The 23315-nt window shown below is 44.0% G+C and overlaps 1 protein-coding gene across 6 annotated transcripts in view; it reads left to right on the top strand.

The window, feature by feature from the left end:
• Positions 1 to 23315, top strand: part of AIFM3 (apoptosis inducing factor mitochondria associated 3) — a 108385-nt gene that overhangs the window by 47175 nt on the left and 37895 nt on the right. For all 6 annotated transcript variants that reach the window (XR_004540504.1, XR_004540503.1, XR_004540502.1 and 3 more), the window contains 7 exons: positions 574 to 686; positions 8765 to 8851; positions 15357 to 15448; positions 17324 to 17454; positions 18043 to 18158; positions 19689 to 19760; positions 22539 to 22602. Coding sequence is in view for 2 of the 6 variants with exons in the window: in XM_033957354.1 (XP_033813245.1) it covers positions 574 to 686; positions 8765 to 8851; positions 15357 to 15448; positions 17324 to 17454; positions 18043 to 18158; positions 19689 to 19760; positions 22539 to 22602 (675 nt within the window). In the remaining 4 variants the exon portion in view is untranslated. The remainder of the gene's footprint in view (positions 1 to 573; positions 687 to 8764; positions 8852 to 15356; positions 15449 to 17323; positions 17455 to 18042; positions 18159 to 19688; positions 19761 to 22538; positions 22603 to 23315) is intronic.

Genomic DNA, 23315 nt, shown 5'->3' with positions numbered 1-23315 from the left:
TTATATTGTATAATGAGCGGTTTTATGTTAATGTAAGTTTTATTTACAAATCTTAAGAGATGTCACCCTGTAGCCCCCCACTCCCCCCACTGGCTCATGTTCACTCAGTTTTGGTTTTTGAACAGGTTTTTCTTTCGCAGGAGAGAGGAGTCTGCTCTTTGTTGCTTCTCTAGGGTGGGGTTCCCAACTTTTTTTGAGTATGTTGATGCCTTTTCAACTGTCAGAAGTTCTATGGACCCCATTCCAGCTCAGTTTCCACCATCTGTCTCTTCCCCCAATCTCTTTACCCTGCAACCAGCCCTCCTAATTTCAGTGTTCCTCTCTTCCCTTCAAATCCTCATCACTCTTTATCTATTGCATGTGATAAACAGAAAATGGGTCGGTTAGCTTTGACCAAGCAATTAGCCAGCCAGGAGCTGTCTCTGGCCACTTCAATTGCTTTCAATATTGACCCCTATAGGTTTAGCAGTTGCTGGTGAACATAACAACTTCCTTTGAATGTCGGCCCATACGTTATTATGTTAGTAAAGAGATTTCCTATCTTTTAATGCACTTATGATCTTTTACCTCTAGGTCCAGCTGGATTGCTGTGTGCAGAGACATTACGCCAGGAGGGGTTTTCAGACCGAATTGTAATATGCACAATGGAAAAGTATTTACCGTATGACAGACCCAAACTGAGCAAGGTTCGTGGAGTCTTTTCTTCATTTTATAGGAAACTCGTGTGTGGGACACCCTCCAACCTCTACCAACCCTTCCTCAACTGCCAGGGGAACAGCAGATGAAGGCATCAGACTATATCAGCTGAATATGGACCCTAAGACTAACACTATCAAAACACTAAGAAAACAAGAGGTTACCCAGACTCACGCAGAACAGTCTCATCACGGTGAACATGTGCCCAGACTTTGGAATACATCATACTTGACAGGGTCCCCCGATTTGATAGGGCTGAGGGTGACCCATTGGGCAAGTATGCACATTATTCTTGGTGCCTGTGGCAATACTATCGAAATCTCATCCATTATTCTCTTCCCATGTGCACAAAATAATGAAAAATTATCCCTATAGGCACACAGAATCCACACAGGACAACTAACTAAGGGAGGTTGATAGAGATTTCTATAAAAATCTCTATTTATTGTACCCTCCCACAATGAATATACAAAGATGAGCAGAAAGATATACAAAGATGAGCAGAAAGACCAAAATGATGGCAAAAAAGAGATCAGTCTTACAGTATTCAAGCCTCTCAGGCTCCTCTGAGCTACTTCCTGTATTTCTCCTTCTCCACTCCTTTCTTCTAGCTGGGCTTTGCACCCTTTCTACTCCTTGGAAAGTGCCTTTCCTGTACAGGGAACATTTGCTAATGCCTTTCCTCCTCTTATCCAGTGCACTTAAGAAAGAAACAGAGAATAATGAAGGCAAATAAAGACCATAGGGCCTATCTAGTCTGCCTGTCCATGCCATCTACTTTCCCCTCCTCTCCCTTACAGATCCAACATACTTGTCCCAAGCTGTCTTGCATTCAGAAACACTTGTTGTCTCCACCAGGAGGCCATTCCAAGCATTCAACCCCCTATCCATGAAAAAGGATTTTCTGAGATCACTTCTGAATCTATCCCTTTTTATCTTCATCCTATGCCTCTCGTTCCAGAGCTTCATTTCAATTGAAAGAGACTCACCTCATGTGCATTTATGCCACAAATGTCTCTATCATAATATCATATCTCCCTTCTCCCGCCTTTCCTCCAAAGTATACAGATTGACAAAGACCACGCAGCATCTATCAGTACAGCCAAGTCCTTTTCTTGTTCGCTCTTACCCAGAGTTGCACCTGACATGTGGTATATTAGTGATAGGAAAAAGAACACAAACGGGATAGTACGCCTTAGAAAACCAGATGGGAACTGCGCAGAATCAGATTCCGATAAAGCAGAACTACTGAATGAATACTTCTGCTCGGTCTTTACCTGCGAGGCACTGGGGCACGGTCCGCAGTTGCAGGCAAGGCCCAGCATGGAACACCCATTTCAGAATTTCGAGTACATACTTGGCAACGTCTGCTATGAACTGGCAAGACTCAAGGTGAACAAAGCCATGGGACCGGACAATCTACACCCCAGGATGCTCAGTGAGCTGCGTGATGTCCTGGCAGAACTGCTATCAGGACTCTTCAATCTCTCCCTAAGTTCGGAGAGAGTCCCCATAGACTGGAAAACAGCTAATGTCGTTCCACTGCACAAAAAGGGTTGCAGGGCGGAGGCTGCAAACTACAGATCGGTGAGTCTCACATCAATAGTATGCAAACTCATGGAAACACTAATCAAACGTAAATTAGATGCAATCTTGGATGAGGGGAATCTACGGGATCCCAGTCAACACGGATTCACCAAGGGTAGGTCCTGCCAATCCAATCTCATCATCTTCTTTGACTGGGTAACAAAACAGCTAGACTTGGGAGAATCCGTGGACGTCGTATACCTAGACTTCAGCAAAGCTTTCGATAGTGTCCCGCATCGCAGGCAGTTGAGCAAGATGAAATCAATGGGGCTGGCGGAGTGGCAGACTTCAGAGGGTGGTAGTTAACGGTACCCTCTCTAAAACATCGGAGGTGACCAGTGGAGTACTGCAGGGCTCAGTCTTGGGCCCGCTCCTTTTCAACATATTCATAGGGGACCTAACTCAGGGGCTTCAAGGCAAGATAACGTTATTCGCTGACGACGCCAAACTATGCAATATAGTGAGAGACGGCAATTCACCCGATAGTATGACACAGGACCTACATTTGTTGGAGCTTTGGTCCTCGACCTGGCAGCTTGGCTTCAACGCTAAGAAATGCAAGATCATGCACCTCGGCAGCAGAAATCCGTACAGAACTTACACCTTGAATGGTGAGACCTTAGCTAGAACTTCAACAGAACGAGACATGGGAGTGATTGTCAGCGCAGACATGAAAACTGCTGATCATGTGGAGAAGGCTTCATCTAAGGCAAGTCAGTTGTTAGGTTGCATTCGCAGGAGTTTCGTCAGCCGGAAGCCTGAAGTCATAATGCCATTATACAGAACCATGGTGAGGCCTCATTTGGAATACTGTGTGCAATTCTGGAGGCCACACTACCGAAAAGATGTGCTGAGAGTAGAGTCGGTGCAACGGATGGCCACCAAGATGGTCTTGGGGCTCAAGGATCTATCATAAGAGGAAAGGCTGAAAAATTTGCGGCTGTACTCACTCGAGGAACGTAGGAAGAGAGGAGACATGATCGAGACGTTTAAGTATATTACCGGCCGTATCGAGATGGAAGAAGAGATTCTCTTTCTCAAAAGACCCTCAGCCACAAGAGGGCATCCGCTCAAACTCAGGGGCAGGAAATTTCATGGTGACACCAGGAAATATTTCTTTACCGAGAGAGTGGTTGATCCTTGGAACGAGCTCCCGGTGCAGGTGATCGAGGCAAACAGCGTGCAAGAATTTAAGAGCAAATGGGATGCCCATGTGGGATCCCTTAGAGGGTTAAGTCAAGGGAACCTGTCACCAGGAGTGGGATCCCTAGGATAGTAGACTTGGGGGTGGGTCAGTAGAATGGGCAGACCTGATGGGCTATGGCCCTTATCTGCCATCATCTTTTATGTTTCTATATTCGTATTCCTTGTTCTTACTGCCCAAATGCATTACTTTGCACTTTTCCACATTAAACTTCATCTGCCATTTCTCCGCCTATTTCTCTAAGCCACTCTGGAGTTCCTCGCTATCCTTCTGTGATCTGATTGCCCGGTATAGTTTTGTCTCATCAGCAAACTTGATGATCCCACTGGATGTTCCTTCTTCTAGATCATTTATGAAAATATTAAATAAGATGGGCCCAAGTATCAAGCCCTGGGGCACACCGCTAGTCACTTTCTCCCAGTCCGAGAACTTCTCATTTATACCCACTGTCTGCTTTCTGTTCTCTAGCCATTTGCCTATCCATCTTAGTATATCTCCCTCTATTCCATGGCTTTGTAGTTTCCTGAGAAGTCTTTCATGTGGAACTTTGTCAAACGCTTTTTGGAAGTCCAAGTACATTATGTCCACCGGTTCTCCATTATCAATATGTTTGTTCACGGTTTCAAAAAATTGAAGTAAATTCATCAGACATGATTTCCCTTCCCTGAAGCAATGTTGACTGGCTCCCATCAGGTCGTGTGTGTCCAAGTGCCGGACTATGCTATCTTTAATCAGTGCTTCAACCATCTTTCCAGGGACAGACTTGAGACTCACCGGTCTGTAGTTGCCCGGTTCTCCTCTTGATCCTTTTTTGAAAATTGGCGTGACATTCGCTATCTTCCAATCGTCTGATATCTGACCAGTTCTAATTAACAGGTTGGCAAATTTTTGCAATAACTCTCCGATTTCAACCTTCAGTTCTTTTAAGACTCTCAGGTGAATTCCATTAGGTCCAGGGGATTTGTCACCTTTAAGTTTGTCTGGTCCAAGTCAACCTCTACTGTGGTGGGGCTGTCCTCTGTTACTCCTTTGAACACTTTCACTACTTCTGGTATTGTTGCCGTGTCCTCCTTCGTAAAGACAGACGCAAAAAAGGAATTTAGTTTATCAGCAATTTGTTTGTCTTCCTTGATGTACCCTTTTCTTCCCTGGTCATCCAACGGTCCCACCGCCTCTTTTGCGGGGTTTTTTTCCTTTTATGTATCTAAAGAAGGGCTTGAAGTCATTGGCCTCTTGCGCTATTTTCTCCTCGTAGTCCTTTTTGGCATCCCTCACCATCTTGTGACATTTCTTCTGCTCCTCCTTGTGTTTGTTCCAAGCTTCAGTTGTTTTCGTGCATTTCCATTCTTTAAAGGAGTCCTTCTTTCCCTTTATGGCTTCCCTCACCTCTCTAGTAAGCCAGCATATCTAAAAACGTCTTGCCCCCTCTTTTACCATGTTGGCTATTTTTTTTCTTCCATTTGCATCTTTGCTTTCCTGCCTACTCAACTAGCTTCGATATTTTTGCCCTTCTTCCATTTTCCGTGATATGTGTGCACTCAGTGGAAAGAGCTTCTGGATCTCAGAGAATGAGTCTGTTCTCTTCAGGTTCAAGTAGCAAACTTGGAAGAGCTGAGGCAGATAGAGAGATTCCTAGTGTAGATCTACAGAGACATGTAAAGAAGCCACACCTCTAACAGAGAGGATAGAAAAGAGCTATCTGTACCAGAAATGTTTTTTATGGGTGACAATATAGAAGAACTGAAACAAATCTCGATGAACTTCAAAGACGTGCGATGGTGGTATATTAAATTCCTGTAAATATTGAACTAAATAAATCGACAAGTTAAAGAGCAGCAAATCACTGGTGACGGGACAAAATCGCGCCAGACATTTCGGCCCAGACAATTGCGCGCAAGACTCTATCGTACCGCTGTAAAAGTTCATTTTAAAGAGCTCCGATGGGGGTTGTACTTAATACTGTTCACGTTGCCAATGGGGGGGGGGGGGTGCAACCCTCACATTATACAGAAAACTTAACTTTTTCCTAAAAAATTGGGAAAAAGTTGTTTCCTCTATAAAGGGGGGTTCCAACCCCCTAAGTCCCCCCCCCATGGCATCGCGAACACTATTAAGTAAACTGGGGGGGGTTCCCCCCTCACACCCCCTGTCGGAGCTCTTTAAAAATAACTTTTCCATTGACACGCTGCAGTCTTGCGCCCAATTGTCTGGGCTCAAATGTCGACGCAGCTTTGTCCCGCGTGCGAATGACTGTGAACCCAAATCACCAGTATCAGATTCTATACTCTAGAATACTTAGAGTTCAAAAATGAAATTGCAAATCTACTATTAATAATCTGTAATTATTATTATCATTACAATAATCTACAATATTTGAAGACTGGAAAGTGGCCAACAACACCAGATAATAACAAAAATAATGCCACTACTCTAATTAAAATGTTGTCAATCAACTTATAAATAATTAACTTTGTGATACTACGTGATGCATGTGCTCAGTGCCCCCCCCTGCCCCTGCCTCTCCCCCCCCCCCCGGTCATTTGAGCAAAGCAAGACTAACGGAATGGAGAACCATCATGGCAACATTCTGTTTCCAGGTTTTATTTGAAATGTGATATACCGTGTAAAAAATTGTCTAAGCAGTTGACATGAATTATATTACAACATAATTAAGACTGAAGTCTAATAGGACTCACAGAAACGAGCAGGGAAGGGGGAGAAGTACAATGTGTAATAGGATAAATGATTAGTACATAAGGAGGAGGGGAGGATGCTCTTCTTTCGTATCATTCAGTGGAGTGTCTTTAAATAAAAACATTCTGTTCTCTATTACCAACTGATATTGTGATGGACATCATACCAATAATAGCCACATTCATTGATCAAAAGAAAAAATGGAAAACCCACTTATCTGATTGATGACAAAACTTGTGCGGCTTTAAGTTTCTTCTATTGTGGACGACCCATTAATCCAGATGTCCCGTTTATACAAATGCCAAGTGTTCAAATGTTCACTCTGTGCATATTTCCAAATGTCCGGTGTGCACACCATCAATCCACCCACACTCAAAACTGCTCGGTAGTTAGCAGATGCTTCTCAAATTAAAACTCATTAGAACTCTTTCATCTCTACTTGATCCTCCCTCTCTAAACATTCTTATTCATTCCCTCATCATTTCAAACACTGACTACTGTAATACCTTTTATCAGGGTATAAACCAAAAAGAGATACGCAGACTTCAAATCTTACAAAATACTGCTGTTAAACTTATCTACCATGCTTCTACGTGATGTCCACTGGCTCCCAATCCCCCATCGCATTCCATTCAAAATTCTGTTACTCACCTATAAAATCAAGCAACACCATACCCCTGCCATTATAGACAAACATCTAATCCCTTACGCCTCCACTCGTACACTCCGTTCAAATTATCAAGATCTTCATGTTGTTCCCTCCATCCGAGAAATCTACAACACCACCAGAAATTCCATCTTCTCAGTCATGGTGCCTTCACTTTGGAACACTCTTCCACTACATAGAAAGCAAGAGTCCTCTCTCCTACTATTCAAAACAAAACTCAAAACCTTCTGATTCAAGGACGCTTACGATACCTAATCCAGGATTCCGTCTGCTTTCATTGATATATTATTCACTTCAGGTTCTCAATTCCAAATGCCTCTCTAGAGGCGAACTAGCCCCTAATGTCCTATCCACCCCTCTCCTTCATTTATATTTTTTTATCTCAATGTGTTTTTTACTATCTCTCGTACCTTCCTTCCCTGTAATTGTCAGTCTTAAGTCATGAAACCTCCCCCCTTCACTAAATTTTGTGATGGGGTTTCCCCCCCCACTTTTAACATTTGCTTTTAAATTTATTTTATTGACTTTAAACCGTCTAGATATGTCTTGATGGACAGTATATCAAGAAAATAATAAACTTGGAAACTTGGTCCAACACGAACCTCAAAAAGCAAAATCCACCATATTAAAGTGTCCAAAACAAAATTGCACTGAAATATCTTTTGTGTGTAGAACACTTAACAGCTCAAAAACTCAAGTTTCTACATAAATCAAGAAGTTAAGATAAGTCCTTCAAATGAGTTTAAATCGAATGTGATTTGTTGTGATTTCCAGAGTGATGTGGGAGAAGGTTGTGTGGACAATTCCAGATCTGGAACACGTGATTTTCTGGAAGACAACACTTCTCTTAAGTCTTTACTCAAAGCCTCAAGCTTTGGATTCCAGCTGAGTTTCATGAACTTCTGGTGATTGGGAAGAAAAGAATGACCCATCTCAATGTGACTCAAAGGTTTTAGAGAACGTAGTATGTCCCTTAGGGTGATTAGGAAGTAAACTAGCTTTATCAGTTGAAAAATTTAGACCTGACTCCCAATGTGATTCAGAAAATTGTTGGGCTCAAAATTCAGTGTGGTTTCAGTGGACTGGAGAGGCTCCTGTCCACTTAAGCCACATTGAGTGAACCAACCACTGATATTTGGTGACACATAACTAGGATATTGATTTTAGCTACTCAGATGGAATCCGGCCAGTACTGGGGCCACCCAGGAATGGAGTCAGAGAGAGGCTGGCAGGTCTGTTGGCATCAGTCATATTAACTGCAGGTGCACATACAGTTAACTGGCCAGATAGGATCACAAAAATGGCCGTTGTATCTTTGTCAGCTTAGCTATGCTGATGCCAATACAGAATACTGGCTGGCACCCATATAACTTCCTCCAACCCAACCCCATAGATCTGAACCTACATCCCCTGCAAATACGATTTCCTCATTCCTCCCCCATGGTTTCAATACCCCTATACTCCCCCATGTGGTTCTGTTCTCCTTCCTACCTCCCCAATCCCTCCACCACCCCATGGCCCCCAGACAGCCCCACAACTTACCCAGAGGTTATCCATAGTAGATATTGCAGAAGTGGGCTTCTTCTGCTTCCTCACCATCTGACTCTAGGTTCAAGATGGTGGCACTGACCCCTAGTGGTAATTTTGTGGTATTACCAATAAATCATATGAGAATCCTCCATAGCCACAAGGGAATTTCTACAGCGTTCATTTTCAACAAAATACCCCTCTGGGTCAAAAGCGTTATAATTTTTACGACACACCATATAGAGACTCCTCACAAAGGCACGTTTGCCGAAACACTGCCAGTATCAGTCCATCTGTATTGTCTACCAATAAAGAATACCATGGATTACCCATCGCTGAGTATGCGACATCTTTTGTCTCATGACTCCTCTATTTGTGTTTTTCTACAGGCCATGGATTCTCAGCCTGACCAGATTGCTCTGCGCTCCAAGGAATTCTTCCATACGTATGATATTGAGGTCCTGATGGAGATGCAGGTAAAGTGCTGGCGTCTCTTGCTTCCTTATTTATGTGTATATTTATTTATTGGGATTTTTAAACCGCCTTTTTGCAGAGATTCACCCAAGGTGATGTACAGCAGGTGCAGTTGAACACGAAACCTACAATTTTGGTTGACAGCTGAACAGTAGCAAAATGACTAAATATGAGACCTAAATGCAATGAATGAGATAAACGTGGAAATGACTAATTGAAACCTAGTAATAAGACAAACAGGATCCAGTTTCACACTTTTAACAATCATATAACTGAAATAGGATAAGTGTCAGTGCAACTGTTCCATAATAGAACATTCAAATAACATAGCTATGATGTGGCAGAATAATAGCAATGAAACACCTAAAAAGCATGCATTCGAAGACTCAAATAACAAAGAAATGATGCTAACAAGACTATGAAACATTTTATTTATTTATTTCAAACATTTATATCCGAAATCTATGTGGGTTACAAAATAATATTCATAAGGCAAAATACACAAACAAATCCTAACATCTAAAATAAAAACAAAACAATTTCAATTTCTTAATACAAACTTTCTTACGTATCTTTAAAACTAAAAATCCATCAATTTTACTATACAGCGGAGGGGCCAAGTGCAGGTACATAGATGGGGACAAGATGGGGAGAACAAAGTCATCTGGGACAACTAGACTGGGCTCTAAGCTCAGGGCAACATATACAGAAGGGCGGTACTTTACATCTAATCAAACCATAAACCATGTACAGTTAAATGAGATCTAAGGAAGTGCTCTAAGGTATAGGTTTGCTTGAAGCTAGTTCAGGTGCGGATTGAGTGCTTAGTTAGTCTCCGCATGTTTCAAAGGCTCAGGAGAAGAGTCAGGCTCTCGTCTGCTTCTTGAGCTAGACGTAGCCCCAGAGTGTGGGGGTTGCTCCTGAGAAGGCTCGCTTGATGAGGATCCAGAGAGGACCTTAAAGGGCTCAGAGGACTAACTTAGTCCATGTTATCTGTGGCTGTTTTTTATACATTTTATTATTTTCCAATATGAACAGTGCAATTTAAATATATACATCTGAAATATATCAAACCATTACAAAGCACTTTTGAACTACAGAAATTAAAAGACATCATTACCCCCCAACCCTGTATAACTCAGAAATGTAAACATACATCAAATATATATGGGGGTATACCCCCTCCCCTCCCCTCCCCCGGATGTGTATGGGAACAAAACCTAAAAGAGATATAAGACATAAATATATAACTACATATCTTAAACAGATGCAACAAAAGCTGCTAATGGGCCCCACACGAACTTAAATACCTTATTATTCCCCAAAAATTCTGCATTCATTTTTTCATATTTGCAACTAGAACACAAATTTGCCCACCAAAAAGGAAAATTTTAAGTATCAGAACTCTTCCAATTTCTTGTTATCATTTGGATGGCTATCCCTGTCATTATCATGAAAAGCCTGTCTTTATACTGGTCAAATGGGGTTTAACATACAATAAGGTACCACATATAACCATCTAATATGACAATGGAATTGCAGAATCAAATATTACATTGATTTGTCCCCATATCGATTTCCGGAAGCTGAGTATCAGAGGACAAAAAAAAAGCAGATGATCTAATGTCCCAATATCTGTATGACAATGACAGCATCTACTAGATCTGGAACTATCTATTTTTTGTAAACGCACAGGGGTCCAAAAGCTTTGTCTCAGACGCTAACATTGTACATTCATCCTCCAAGTCCAAATTCATGGCCATTGAGCTGCAGAAATATGCTGCTTGATCTCAATGCTCCAAATGTCTTTAAGACTCGTCTTTGGTTTTTTATTCAATAAGTCAGATATTAATTTATTCCACTGGGAAGCCTGATGCCCCAGGGAATATGTCTGAAAACATAGGATCTGCAGGCTATAGTCATTTTTGAAATTTCTCCATTCAGGGAACTCTTTCTGAATGGCTTGCTTCAATTGCAACCATTTATAAATTTGAGTCTTAGAAATACCAAAGGACTGTTGCAATTGTGAAAACTCAAGCAATTTCCCATGAGATACAACATCTAAAGTACGTACACCTGCTTGCATCCAATGCTTCCAGACAATCTTCGTCCCACCAATTTGAATCTTGGAGTTTACCCATAATGATTGACATGTGGATTTCTCTATTTGAATATCAGATAGATTATTAATATATTTTAGAGTTTTCCATGTATCCATTAAAATAATATTATCCTCGGACTAAAGAGGACTGCGAAGAATTGCAAAGAGACTTGAACAAACTAGGGGAATGGGCGACAAGATGGCAGATGGCGTTCAACATTGAGAAATGTAACGTGTTACATGTGGGAAGCAGAAACCTGAGGTACAACTATACGATGGGAGGGATGTTATTGAATGAGAGTACCCAAGAAAGGGACTTGGGGGTAATGGTGGACATGACAATGAAGCCGACGGCACAGTGCGCAGCGGCTGCTAAGAAAGCAAATAGAATGCTAGGTATAATCAAGAAGGGTATTACTACCAGAACGAAATAAGTTATCCTGCCATTGTATCAGGCGATGGTGCATCCGCATCTGGAGTACTGCGTCCAATATTGGTCGCTGTACCTTAAGAAGGATATGGCATTACTCGAGAGGGTTCAGAGGAGAGCGACACGACTGATAAAAGGGATGGAAAACCTTTCATACGCTGAGAGATTAGAGAAACTGGGTCTCTTTTCCCTGGAGAAGAGGAGACTTAGAGGGGATATGATAGAGACTTATAAGATCATGAGGGGCATAGAGAGAGTCGAAAGGGACAGATTCTTCAAACTTTCGAAAAATAAGAGAACAGGAGGGCATTCAGAAAAGTTGAAAGGGGACAGATTCAAAACGAATGCTAGGAAGTTCTTCTTTACCCAACGTGTGGTGGACACCTGGGGTTCAAGAAAGGATTGGACAATTTCCTGCTGGAAAAGGGGATAGAGGGGTATAGATAGAGGATTACTGCACAGGTCCTGGACCTGTTGGGCCGCTATGTGAGCGGACTGCTGGGCACGATGGACCTCAGGTCTGACCCAGCAGAGGCATTGCTTATGTTCTTATGTCATCCTTAACATAGGTTGGTAACTTAATACTCAATACATGCGGCAATCTCAATGGGGACATCAATTGCCATTCTAAATACAACCAGTCCGGAAGATGCTCCTTGAGCTCTGGAAGGACCCAGTATATACCCATAATATAGCCTGATGATACCTATAAAAATTTGGAAAATTTACCCCACCCGCCGCAGTTGGTTTTTGTAAAGATACTAAAGCCAAACAAATTTAGTAAGAATACAATTTAACTTCTTATAAACGGACTCCTGAAAAAACACTGGCATCATACTCATTTGGTAACAAACCACAGGCAAAATCATCATTTTAACAGTTTGAATTCTCCCCCACCAAGACAAATGTAAAGGGTTCCAATGCTCACACATTTCTGTAACCTTTGCCAAAAGCAATTTTTCATTTACTTTCATCGTTTCTTCCTCCATTTTATGTATCCAAATACCTAAATACTTTATACCATCTTCGTTCCAAATAAAAGAAAATGAATCTAATAAACAATGAACATTTAGTGGAAGAACTTCCGATTTATTCCAATTTATTTTATAGTCAGAAAACTTACCAAATCTGTCAATTAATTCCAGCAAATGTGGTATGGTAGCTTCAGGATTTCTCAAATGAAGCAAAATATCATCTGCATATGCAGAGATCTTATATTCCTGACCTGCATAAGGAATACCTTGAATCTCCTCCTCTTGTTGATTAGCTAACAATAAAGGTTCCGATACAATGTCAAAAAGCAGAGGGGGTAACGGACATCCTTGTCTAACTCCCCTCTCCAGTCAAAAATGTTCCGAAAAAGTATTATTAATATATAATCTGGCAGCAGGGGAACTATACAAGGTTTGAACCATTTGTATAGATCCAGAACTAATACCAAACCAATCCATTGCTTGATACATAAAGGTCCATTCTACACGATCAAAAGCCTTAAAAAGAGAAACATAGAGGTTCAAATTTAGCCGGTGTAGGTTTTGCAGAAAGGGTGTGATGTACTCACGCCGCTTGCATTCCTCTATCAGTTGTGCTGCAGCGTTCTGAATTAGTTGCAGCTGTTACAAGCATTACAGTAGTCTAATTCGTTATCATGACATGCTGCCTTCCAATAGCAAAAGGAAGCAAGTGGCAAAACTCATATTTTGAGAAAACCAGGGAAAATTTAGTTTAAACTGCAGTAGTTTATATTTCCAGGTAAACTTTCACAAAAAGGACCCTCCACAGCATTTAGTTCAAACAAGATTACACACATTCTTCTCCGAAATCAGATATGCCATTTAGCCACTTGCTTCTTTTAGCCACTGGAGGGCAGCTTTGACCACTATGGTCAGACTTGTCTATTCAATATATGGAGATTTTGTAGCTGCCGCAGGTGACAGAAATAAGTTTTAAAGGTTATTTGACTTTGTGGGATCAAAGCAAGTGATGAGTTTAGTAGTGTACCAAGATTCCTGACCTGTGATATTAGAGGGAGTCCATACAAGTCAGGACCCCAAAAATGTCTGTTTTGCTTGGATTCAGGCAGAGATTTTTTGCCCCTTCCTGAGTTGCGATTAGACAGGCAGTCAGTTCACTCAAAGCTGTGGAAATATCTGGTCCAATGGGAGTGAGTAGCTTCATATCATCATCGTGAATATGAATGAAATCCATTTGAATGCAAGGTTTCAAGGTTTATTTGATTAGATTGCTTATCAAGTGTTTCTAAGCAAAATACACCAATAAAATGATAAGAACATAGGGGTCCTTTTACTAAGGACCCCATAAAATATCATACAGCTTAAAAACTAATCACTATAAAAACATGTATGCAGCTAGATCTGACCCATATTCGTTGGGCAAATCCTGAAAAGCTGATGGGGTTGCAGCCCTGGGATAAAGGTGGGACAGGTGAATAGGGAATGGTTGTTTACCCTTCCACAAAGTAAGCCTTCAATAAAACTAGCAGGGAACAGATTGAAGACTTTTCACTCAGTGCACAATTAAACTTGACTCTGAACAGCGCTGCGTACATCTGGCAGCACTCTCGAAATAATAGTAGTATTAAACTGTGGAATTTGTTGACAGAAGATGTGCTCAAGGTAGTCCAATGGGATGAGAACATAAGAATAGCCTTACTGGGTCAGACCAATAGCCCGTTCTCACAGTGGCCAATCCAGGTCAAAACCCAAGGTGTAGCAATATTTCATGGCTTCCCCCGTGTCTTTCTCAATAACAGACTATGGACTTTTCCTCCAGGAACTTGTCCAAATCTTTCATAAAACCCGCTACGCTATCCGCTCTTACCACATCCTCTGGCAACGCATTCCAGAGCTTAACTATTCTCTGAGTGAAAAAAAATTCCTCCTATTGGTTTTAAGAGTATTTCCCTGTAACTTCATCCAGTGTCCCCCTAGTCTTTGTAATGTCTACGAAGTGAAAAATCGATCCACTTGTACTTGTTCTACTCCACTCCACTCAGGATTTAATAGACTTCAATCATATCTTCCCTCAGCCATCTCTTCTCCAAGCTGAAGAGCCCTAACCGTTTTAGTCTTTTCTCATACGAGAGGAGTTCCATCCCCTTTACCATCTTGGTCGCTCTTCTTTGAACCTTTTCTAGCACCACTATATCTTTCTTGAGATAAGGAGACCAGAATTGAATGCAATACTCCAGATGAGGTCGCACCATGGAGCGATTTAGGTGAATTCCTGGAGGAAAAATCAATAAACCATTATTAGCTCTTTGAGAAAGTCACAGCTACTGTAATCCCTTGAAGTGATTTACTCTTTCTGACCTGGATTGTCCACTGTTCTGATAGACCTGTGGTCACGTCATGTAGGATTGCCATGGTACACCATAAAAAGGAGGATGGAATAAGACATCTAAATTTTTCACTTCCATTGAAAGCAATGGAAAGCAGTGGAAGCAAAATCCAGATGTCTTTTTTCTGGAGCAATATGGTAACCCTAGTCAGGTGTATTCCCGCATGCCTTTTTTCAAGGGTGAGCACATGAAATCCAGTCAAGAAAGTGCTTGACAGTGAAGCTGCTTCTGTGGCTGAACGAGCCGTGCCCTGTGCCTTATTCAACCTGACCTTAAGACTCCCTCCCCCTCTTTTACAAAGGTGTGGTAGCTGTTTCAGCTCGCGCTAAACGTTAATGCGTCCATAGGATATAATGGACGCGTTCACACGTGTTAGCATTTAGCGCACACCTTAGTAAAAGGACCCCTCTGTTACACTGTTCCTAAAATGTTTTCAAGAATCCAAACCAGCAAAGAAAGATAACAGGAGGTCCCAACAAGGATCCCAGTTTCGGCGTATAGAAGACGCCTTCTTCAGGGGACACTAAGGGAAGAGTTGCTGCTTTGTTTCTATCCCAAGATGAGGGTTTTCAAGTCATTAATTACAGCTGGTTCACGCTGAAGCTCTTCTTTCAGGTCGTGTCTGTGGATGCCAAGAGCAAGGTGGCTGTCTTCAAAGATGGATTCAAGATGGAATATAATAAACTGCTGATAGCCACCGGGAGCACGTGAGTTCTAAATGCAGACCAGTCCCAAAATATGCTAGAGGACTGGGCTTTGATTCCTTGCCCCTGCTATCGCTATCCCCAGGTCACGTTACAGTGCTGGTTCTCAACTCAGTCCTCAGGGAATATTCATGAGACAGCGCTGCATGCATGAATATCCTAAAAGCAGACTAGCTTGGTGTGTCCTGATGACTGGACGGAGAACCCCTGCGTTACGCATCCAGCCAAAGATGCGAATCAATCAGCCACAGGGGCTCCAAAACATGAGAAATGGAAGTATGTACAGAGTATTCCACAAACAACGAGATGGTTGGAACCTAGGAAAAAAAAGACAATTTAATCATGAATTTAAAATGCATGTAACTAACGGGGCAGCTGGATGGACCGTTCAGGTCTTTATCTGCTGTCATTTACTCAGTCCAACCAATCGAATTTCTAAATTCTGAGTGTTATTTTGCCACTGTAGCTGAAAAGAATGTTATCTTATTTCGTTAAGAGCTAATTTGCAGAAATCTATTTTACGGAGAGGGTGGTGGATGCCTGGAATGCGCTCCCGAGAGAGGTGGTGGAGAGTAAAACTGTGACTGAGTTCAAAGAAGCGTGGGATGAACACAGAAGATTTAGAATCAGAAAATAATATTAAAGATTGAACTAGGCCAGTTACTGGGCAGACTTGTACGGTCTGTGTCTGTGCATGGCCGTTTGGAGGAGGATGGGCAGGGGAGGGCTTCAATGGCTGGGAGGGTGTAGATGGGCTGGAGTAAGTCTTAACAGAGATTTCGGCAGTTGGAACCCAAGCACAGTACCGGGTAAAGCTTTGGATTCTCGCCCAGAAATAGCTAAGAAGAAAAAAAAAAAAAATTTAAATTGAATCAGGTTGGGCAGACTGGATGGACCATTCGGGTCTGTATCTGCCGTCATCTACTATGTTACTATGTTACTTCTCTTTTGTATGGGCTGAGAACTTTTCAGCACCCCCTCGTACACACTTAAATGCCATTATTCTAATCCATTAGACATAGACAGTGTTGTACATCAAAACATAGAAGAGACAGTCCCTGCTCAAAAGAGCTTACAATCTAGTCAAGACGGACAAACTGAGAAAGTAACAGCACAGGATGCATCCGTATACCCCAGCCAGTCAGGTATTCAGGATATCCACAATGAATATTCATGAGTGAGATTTGCATATACTGCCTCCACTGCCTGCAAATCTCTCTCGTTGTGGGTATCCTAAACATCTGATTGGCTGGGGAGCCTCTGTTGTACTCATTACATCTCTCCCTCCATATTCGCAAGTTTAGGACTCATGACTTTGGTTATTCGTGAGTTTCTACACCCTGACCCACTCCTGCCTCCTGGACCTCTCCACACCGTACCTGGCAGCCTAGCGGTGAAGTGGGGCAGGAGCAATCTTCCCACACTCCTGCCCCATGCACAGCCATCAACAAAAATGGTTGCCATGAGTTCCCGCTGTAGTCCCATGAGACCACGGGAACTCACGGCAACCATTTTTGTTGATGGCTCTACAGGGGGTAGGAGCGTTGGAAGATCGCTCCTGCCTCGCTTCACCGCTAGACCACCAGGTACGGTGTGGAGAGGTCCAGGAGGGAGGGTGGGTCAGAGTCGGCCCTAAAAGTTATTTGTGATATTTCCATATTTGCGGGCCGACTCTGCCCCTAACCCCCGCGAATATGGAGGGAGAAGTGTACTTATAATGTTACCATCTACTTCAGAGAATTATCCTCTGAAAGATTTGCCAGTCTAGGTTGTAACTGCATGAATTCTCTTTGAGGCGTTAGTAATATTTTAATCAATTGTCTGAAAGCCTCGATTACAGTAAATGAGGTGCATTCAACTTTCTTCTGGCTTTTACAGACCCAAGACCCTAGCATGTAAAGGGAAAGAAATTGACAATGTCTTCACCCTTCGAACACCAGAAGATGCCAACTGGGCAGTCAGACTAGCTACTGGCAAGAATGCTGTCATTGTGGGCGCATCCTTTCTCGGTATGCATGGCTGGGTTTAAAGGGGATTTGGACAAGCAGATAAGTCCATGGCTGGGTTTAAAAGGGATTGAGATAAGTGAATCATTCCGTAGGTAGACCTGGTAAAAGCCATCTTTTATCCTGGGGAGTGAGCAAGAAGATTAACTCTCTGGGATTTGCCAATTAATTCTTAGTGACCCTGATTGGCACCTGTTGGACAGATGGTGTTGAGCTTTGGTCTGGTCTGATGTTCTACCTTCTCAGCTCCTATCTTCAAAGCATTCGGTGGAGTGAAAAGGGAGACAGTAAAGAGTCGTAGATTTGATATATGGCCTTTCTTTGGTACATCCAAAGCAGTGATTTGCCCAGGATCAAGGGGAGAGTTGAACCTACCATAGTTCCCCTCCGGGTTTTCAGTCCACTGTGCTAACCTTTAGGCTTCTCCTTCACCAGAAGGCCCAGGGCTGAGCTCAACTTTGTGCACTCCTCTGGAACTGGCATCATGAGTATAAGGGCCAGTGAAGAAGTACTTGAGACCAACTTATCCCCTGAGGCAGACATGTGTCCCTGAAAGATGCCATTCGTTTATGCTTTCTCATCCTTCCTCAGGCATGGAAGTGGCAGCGTACCTGTGTGAGAAGGCTCATTCAGTGTCCGTGGTGGAGCTGGAAGACATTCCCTTCAAGAAGTTCCTGGGGGAAAAAGTGGGGAGAGCAATCATGAAGGTATCCTTGGAGTTGTTAAAGAAACCCATGTCTGCTGCTCATGTAACATGTTTCAGTGCATATGTCACGTGTTCTAATGCTGTCACTGAGAACTTTTGGAAGCTGTTTATCCACAGACATGAGTATTTATTCTGTTTCTTAAATTTGAACTACTTCTATTGAACAGATAAAGTAAAATACAGCCAATAAACAAGCTGGTGTTCAGTATTTTACAATGAAAACCCCCCAAACCCAAACACCTCCCCACCTCTTCCCACTGCATGTTGTACTGTATTTAGGACAAAGATAACCAGCATTCCTGAGAAAGCAAGGAATGGAATCGATGAACCAAATGTCCCTGTTCAATGCCACTCAGGATTTTGTAGACTTCAATCCTACCTAAGGCCCTGATTGGCTGAGGCGCCTCGGGTTCCTCCCTATGGAGGGGCCTGGGGCACCTCAGCCAATCAGGGACTTCCTTAGGGAGGAGTCTAGGGAAGTCCCTGATTGGCCATTGTTCTGGCCAATCAGGGACTTCCGTAGACTCCTCCCTAAGGAAGACCCTGATTGGCTGAGGTGCCCCAGACCCCTCCAAAGGGAGGAGCCTGAGGCGCCTCAGCAGATGAGGGCCTTAGGCCTCTCCCCGTGCATCAGATGATGCACCGAGGCAGGGCCTAAGGCCAGAACAGCAGGAGCAGGAGGATTTTCCTCCTGCTCCCGAAGAGAAGACCGTTGGCATCAGAGTAGGAAGGTGTGGGCACCCCTCCTGCTCCTGAAGATGGGAGTCTGGAAGGAGCAGGAGGGTGTGGGCACCTCTCCTGCTCCCAAAGATGGGAGCCTGGAAGGAGCAGGAGGGACCGGGCACCCCTCCTGCTCCCAACTATTTTAAAGGTACCAGGGTGGGTGGGCCGGGCCCAACCGCCTATGCCGACCAGGGGTGGGCCAGGGAGGTGGGAGGACTAGGAGCAGGAGGGACTGAACATCCCTCCTGCCCCCAACTTTTTGGTGCTGTGAGGGCCGTGCCAGGAGGGGGACAAGGGAGAGATCTGGGCAGAGCAGGGCAGGCAGGAGAGATCAGGGCCTGGAGGGAGTGTTGGGAAGATCTCTCTTGCCTACTCCCGGACTCTCCTGCTCTCTGCCGCCGTTCTCCGCAGTGCAGGCCCACTTTAAAACCACGGGCTTGCACTGCAGGGAACGGCGGCAGAGAGCAGGAGAGTCCGGGAGCAGGCAATAGAGATCTGGGCTGGGCTGAGTTCTGACAGCAGTGACAGGAGGCTGCTTCTCCTGTCACTACTGTCAGGGTGTGCGGATGAGTGAGGATCGCTCTGTCCATGGGAAGGAGGGGTGTGTTAACAATCGTCCCCATTTGCATGCAGGTCTTTACTGAATTGGTCGGCTGGCATGCAAACGGAAATGGATCGCACACGGTTTGGAGGTTTAGTGAATCTTGTCCATTGTGATAATAACCTAGAGTGATTAATGCTGTTAATGTGTTAATTAGGTTTAGTAATTAGCTAATAACAGTGATGTTTCTTTGTCTCCTGTTTTTAGATGTTTGAGAGTCACAGGGTAAAGTTTTACATGCAGACAGAAGTGTCTGAGCTCCGAGAACATGAGGGAAAGGTACTGAAGAAGGACCTCAAACATAAAAATGACTGGAATGAAGAAATGTTTTCAAGTTAATCAGCAGTGCTTGTGCACGTGCAGGGTCTGAGAGTCAGATGCACTAAACAGGGTCGGTAATGCTGTGTGGGTCTCCTGCAATCCGATTACTGGCCAATTCCAAAAGAGCGATTGATGCACAAACAAGTTTGCATGCAAATGATTTGCGTGGAGGTTCGCCGTAATCTCCGTCTCTCCTGTCCGATAGATCACTGTGAGAGTGACTCTCACACATGTGCAGTGCTGGCAGGGGAAGCCCCGAAGCAGCCTCCTGCCACTCAGCTCTTTGGGACAGGAAACGTTTTTGTTTTTTGTTTTTTAAATGAACACCAGATGTTGTGCATGTTACTCACGCACAATATCTGTCTCCATTTTAATAAAAAAAAAGTTATGCAAGCCCTAATTCCCATCCACAGCCATCACAACCCCCTGACAATTATTAGGATTTTTTATATACCGCCTATCAAGGTTATCTAAGCGGTTTTTACAATCAGGTACTCAAGCATTTTTCCCTCTCTGTCCCGGTGGGCTCACAATCTATCTAACGTACCTGGGGCTATGGAGGATTAAGTGACTTGCCCAGGGTCACAAGGAGCAGCGCGGGGTTTGAACCCACAACCCCAGGGTGCTGAGGCTGTAGATCCAACCACTGCACCACACACCACACACACACACACACAACGGGTCCCCAACCCCCCCCCCCCAATGATGAAGGCTGCCCCTACGAGAGACAGGAGAGATGCCTACTCCTCCTGCCTCAGCAACAATCGACAGTGAAAATGGCGGGAGGGATGCCCACTCCCTCCTGCCAACAAAGGCCCCTAAACCAGGTGCCCCCTGTGAACCATCCCCTACCCCCCCCCCCTCAAAAAAGGCAGGAGGGATGCCCACTTCCCTTCTGTCACCAAATGCTCCTCTGAAACCCCCCCCCCCTTCACCTTAGTTAGAAATTGAGAGCAGGAAGGATGCTCGGTCCCTCCGGCTCCTAGGCCCACAAGTTCAAAATGGCAGGCCTTCACCTCCCTGGTGCATCATGGGATACACAGAGAGGGGCCTAAGGCCCTGATTGGCTCAGACACCTAAGGCCCAACCCAAGGGGCATCTGAGCCAATCATGGCCTTGGAGCTGGAGGGACTGAGCCTCCCTCCTGCTCTCAACTTTGGACAAAGATACAGGAGTGAGCATCCTCCTGTCTTTTATTTTTTTGGGGGTGAGAGGGGAGGAGAGGGTATGGTTCAGGGAGCATCTGTTGCAGGGGGAGGCATCCAGTGGCAGGAGGGAGTGGGCATCCCTACTGTCTCTCTGTCGGGGGGGGAGGGGGCAGCTAATCATTGGGAGGGCAGCTCAGCTCGCATTGTTGTTTTTTTTTTGATGGGGCACAAATTGTGCATGTGTAACACACACAAAGCGTCTGTGTCCATTAAAAAAAAGGTTAGACAGATAAGCGACTGGCCTTGACCAATCGCTTTTTTCAGATCACTAAAAGCAATCACTTTTTGTAGTGTATTGAGATGCCATGTTAGAACATCAATCTTTCTACTAGTTTACATGGCATTTCAATATTAATGAGCTTATTTGCATGGCTGGATCGGAGAATGAGCGATGGTGCACAAAACCTTGCGGTGAGCCGTTTTGTGCATTGGGTTGGCAAATCTGATCATCGCTAAACAAGTCAAAACCGTTTGAGCGACGATCATTAGACGATTGCTGACTTTAGTGCATCTAGCTTTGAGGCATGTGATGGCAGGAGTGGAAACCTCCAGAATCTGGGACAGGACATACAAGAATGAATAAGGCTGGTGGAACAGAAGTGCAAGGTCTGGAGAACATGAACATAAGAACATAAGAAGTGCCTCTACTGGGTCAGACCAGAGGTCCATCGTGCCCAGCAGTCCGCTCGCACGGCGGCCCAACAGGTCCAGGACCTATGTAGTAGTCCTCTATCTATACCCTTCTATCCCCTTTTCTTTCAGAAATTTGTCCAATCCCTTCTTGAACCCTAATATCGTACTCTGTCCTATCACACCCCCTGGAAGTGCATTTCAGGTGTCCACCACCCATTGGGTGAAGAAAAACTTCCTAGCATTGGTTTTGAATCTGTCCCCTTTCAACTTTTCCGAATGCCCTTGAATGCGAGTTCTTTATTGGGGATAGTAAATCGGTCTTCGAGGTCCATTCAAATTGGCAGCTGAGCTCGTTTGATTCAGAATGACCTAGAAGGAACTGCTGGGGTAGCGGCTGAGAAGGTCATGTCAGTCTACCATGGTTGCTGCTTACAAGGCCGAACTGAACACCTGGGACTGGAGCCCCCACAGAAAACAGTGAAACTGAGACGGGAGGCAAGCAGCAGTGAGGTGTTATAGGAAGGGCTGAACAGAGTAAAGTGTACCTCAGACCTCTCTGGACAGTAACATAATTTGTGTGGAGAGAGACAAAGGCATTCATTTGGTGTCAGAGGCCAGAGCAGAGCCACACTACCGCTGTGCTGTGGGTGTGTTATACATAGAAACATGATGGCAGATAAAGGCTAAATGGCCCATCTAGTCTGCCCTGGTCTTACAGGTGTGCATTGTAGAGTCACTGCTGCCGCTTTCCTGGGTTAAGTTTTTTTGTTTTCTTTTTTTTACGAGTACTGTTCTGTAATTGTGTTTTATGATTGTAAGCTTTGTATACTGTATAGTTAATATACGGTATATCAATTTGTAAATAAATAAATATTGTACTCTTGTTCCCATGTAGCTGAAGGAAGTGGTTCTGAAGAGTGGCAAACTTCTTCGAGCTGATGTCTGTGTTATTGGAATAGGTAAGTGCATGTGGCAAGCTGCAACCCACAGTACCACAGGGCAGTGCCTGGCAAAGCTACAGTCCACAGTGACACAGATACATTCGCACAGGGAGGCAGTGGCATACCTGGTGGGGCAGGAACCTAGGCCGGAGCCCCAACTCCTCCAGGCAGTGAGAAAGTGCGTGGATTGGTCATGGGGTTGCAGAGTGCCTGTGCATGGTCGTCAGGTCTACTGCTCCCCCCCCCCCCCCCCAGAACAGGAGGTTGATGTCAGTGGCTGGCTGCAGGCAAACTGCACACCCCAACCCTCCATCCCCCATTAACGCCCATGGTACACCATTGCAGGGAGGGCAGTGCCCTAGTCACTGGCAAAAGTACATTCCAGCCAAAAATAACCTGTTAGACTCTACCAAATAAAGAATTTCAATAAGAACTTGCAAATGGTTTATGCATTTTCCTTTGCTAATGGCTGCCTGGAAACTGCCCGCCCTGCATACATTTACGACTGTGTTTATTAAAAGCTGATATATCGCCTTTGCTAGCGCACAGATCAAAGTGTTTTCCAATGGCACATTATATAAGAAAAAGAAATAAGACAGAAGGCACACTCATTTTAGATAGATAATTTGGAAATCGAAAGGCATCTGGTCACAAGTCAAAACTGTCCCCCTATCCACCAGTTCCAGATGAACAAGAACAGCTGGAGCACTGAAAGGCAGCTCTACTCACAG

This window comes from Geotrypetes seraphini, chromosome 8, assembly GCF_902459505.1.
Source record: "Geotrypetes seraphini chromosome 8, aGeoSer1.1, whole genome shotgun sequence".
NCBI classification, from domain to species: Eukaryota; Metazoa; Chordata; class Amphibia; order Gymnophiona; family Dermophiidae; genus Geotrypetes; species Geotrypetes seraphini.
Note: the sequence above shows the minus strand (reverse complement) of the source record. Positions and strands in the feature narration are given on the sequence as shown.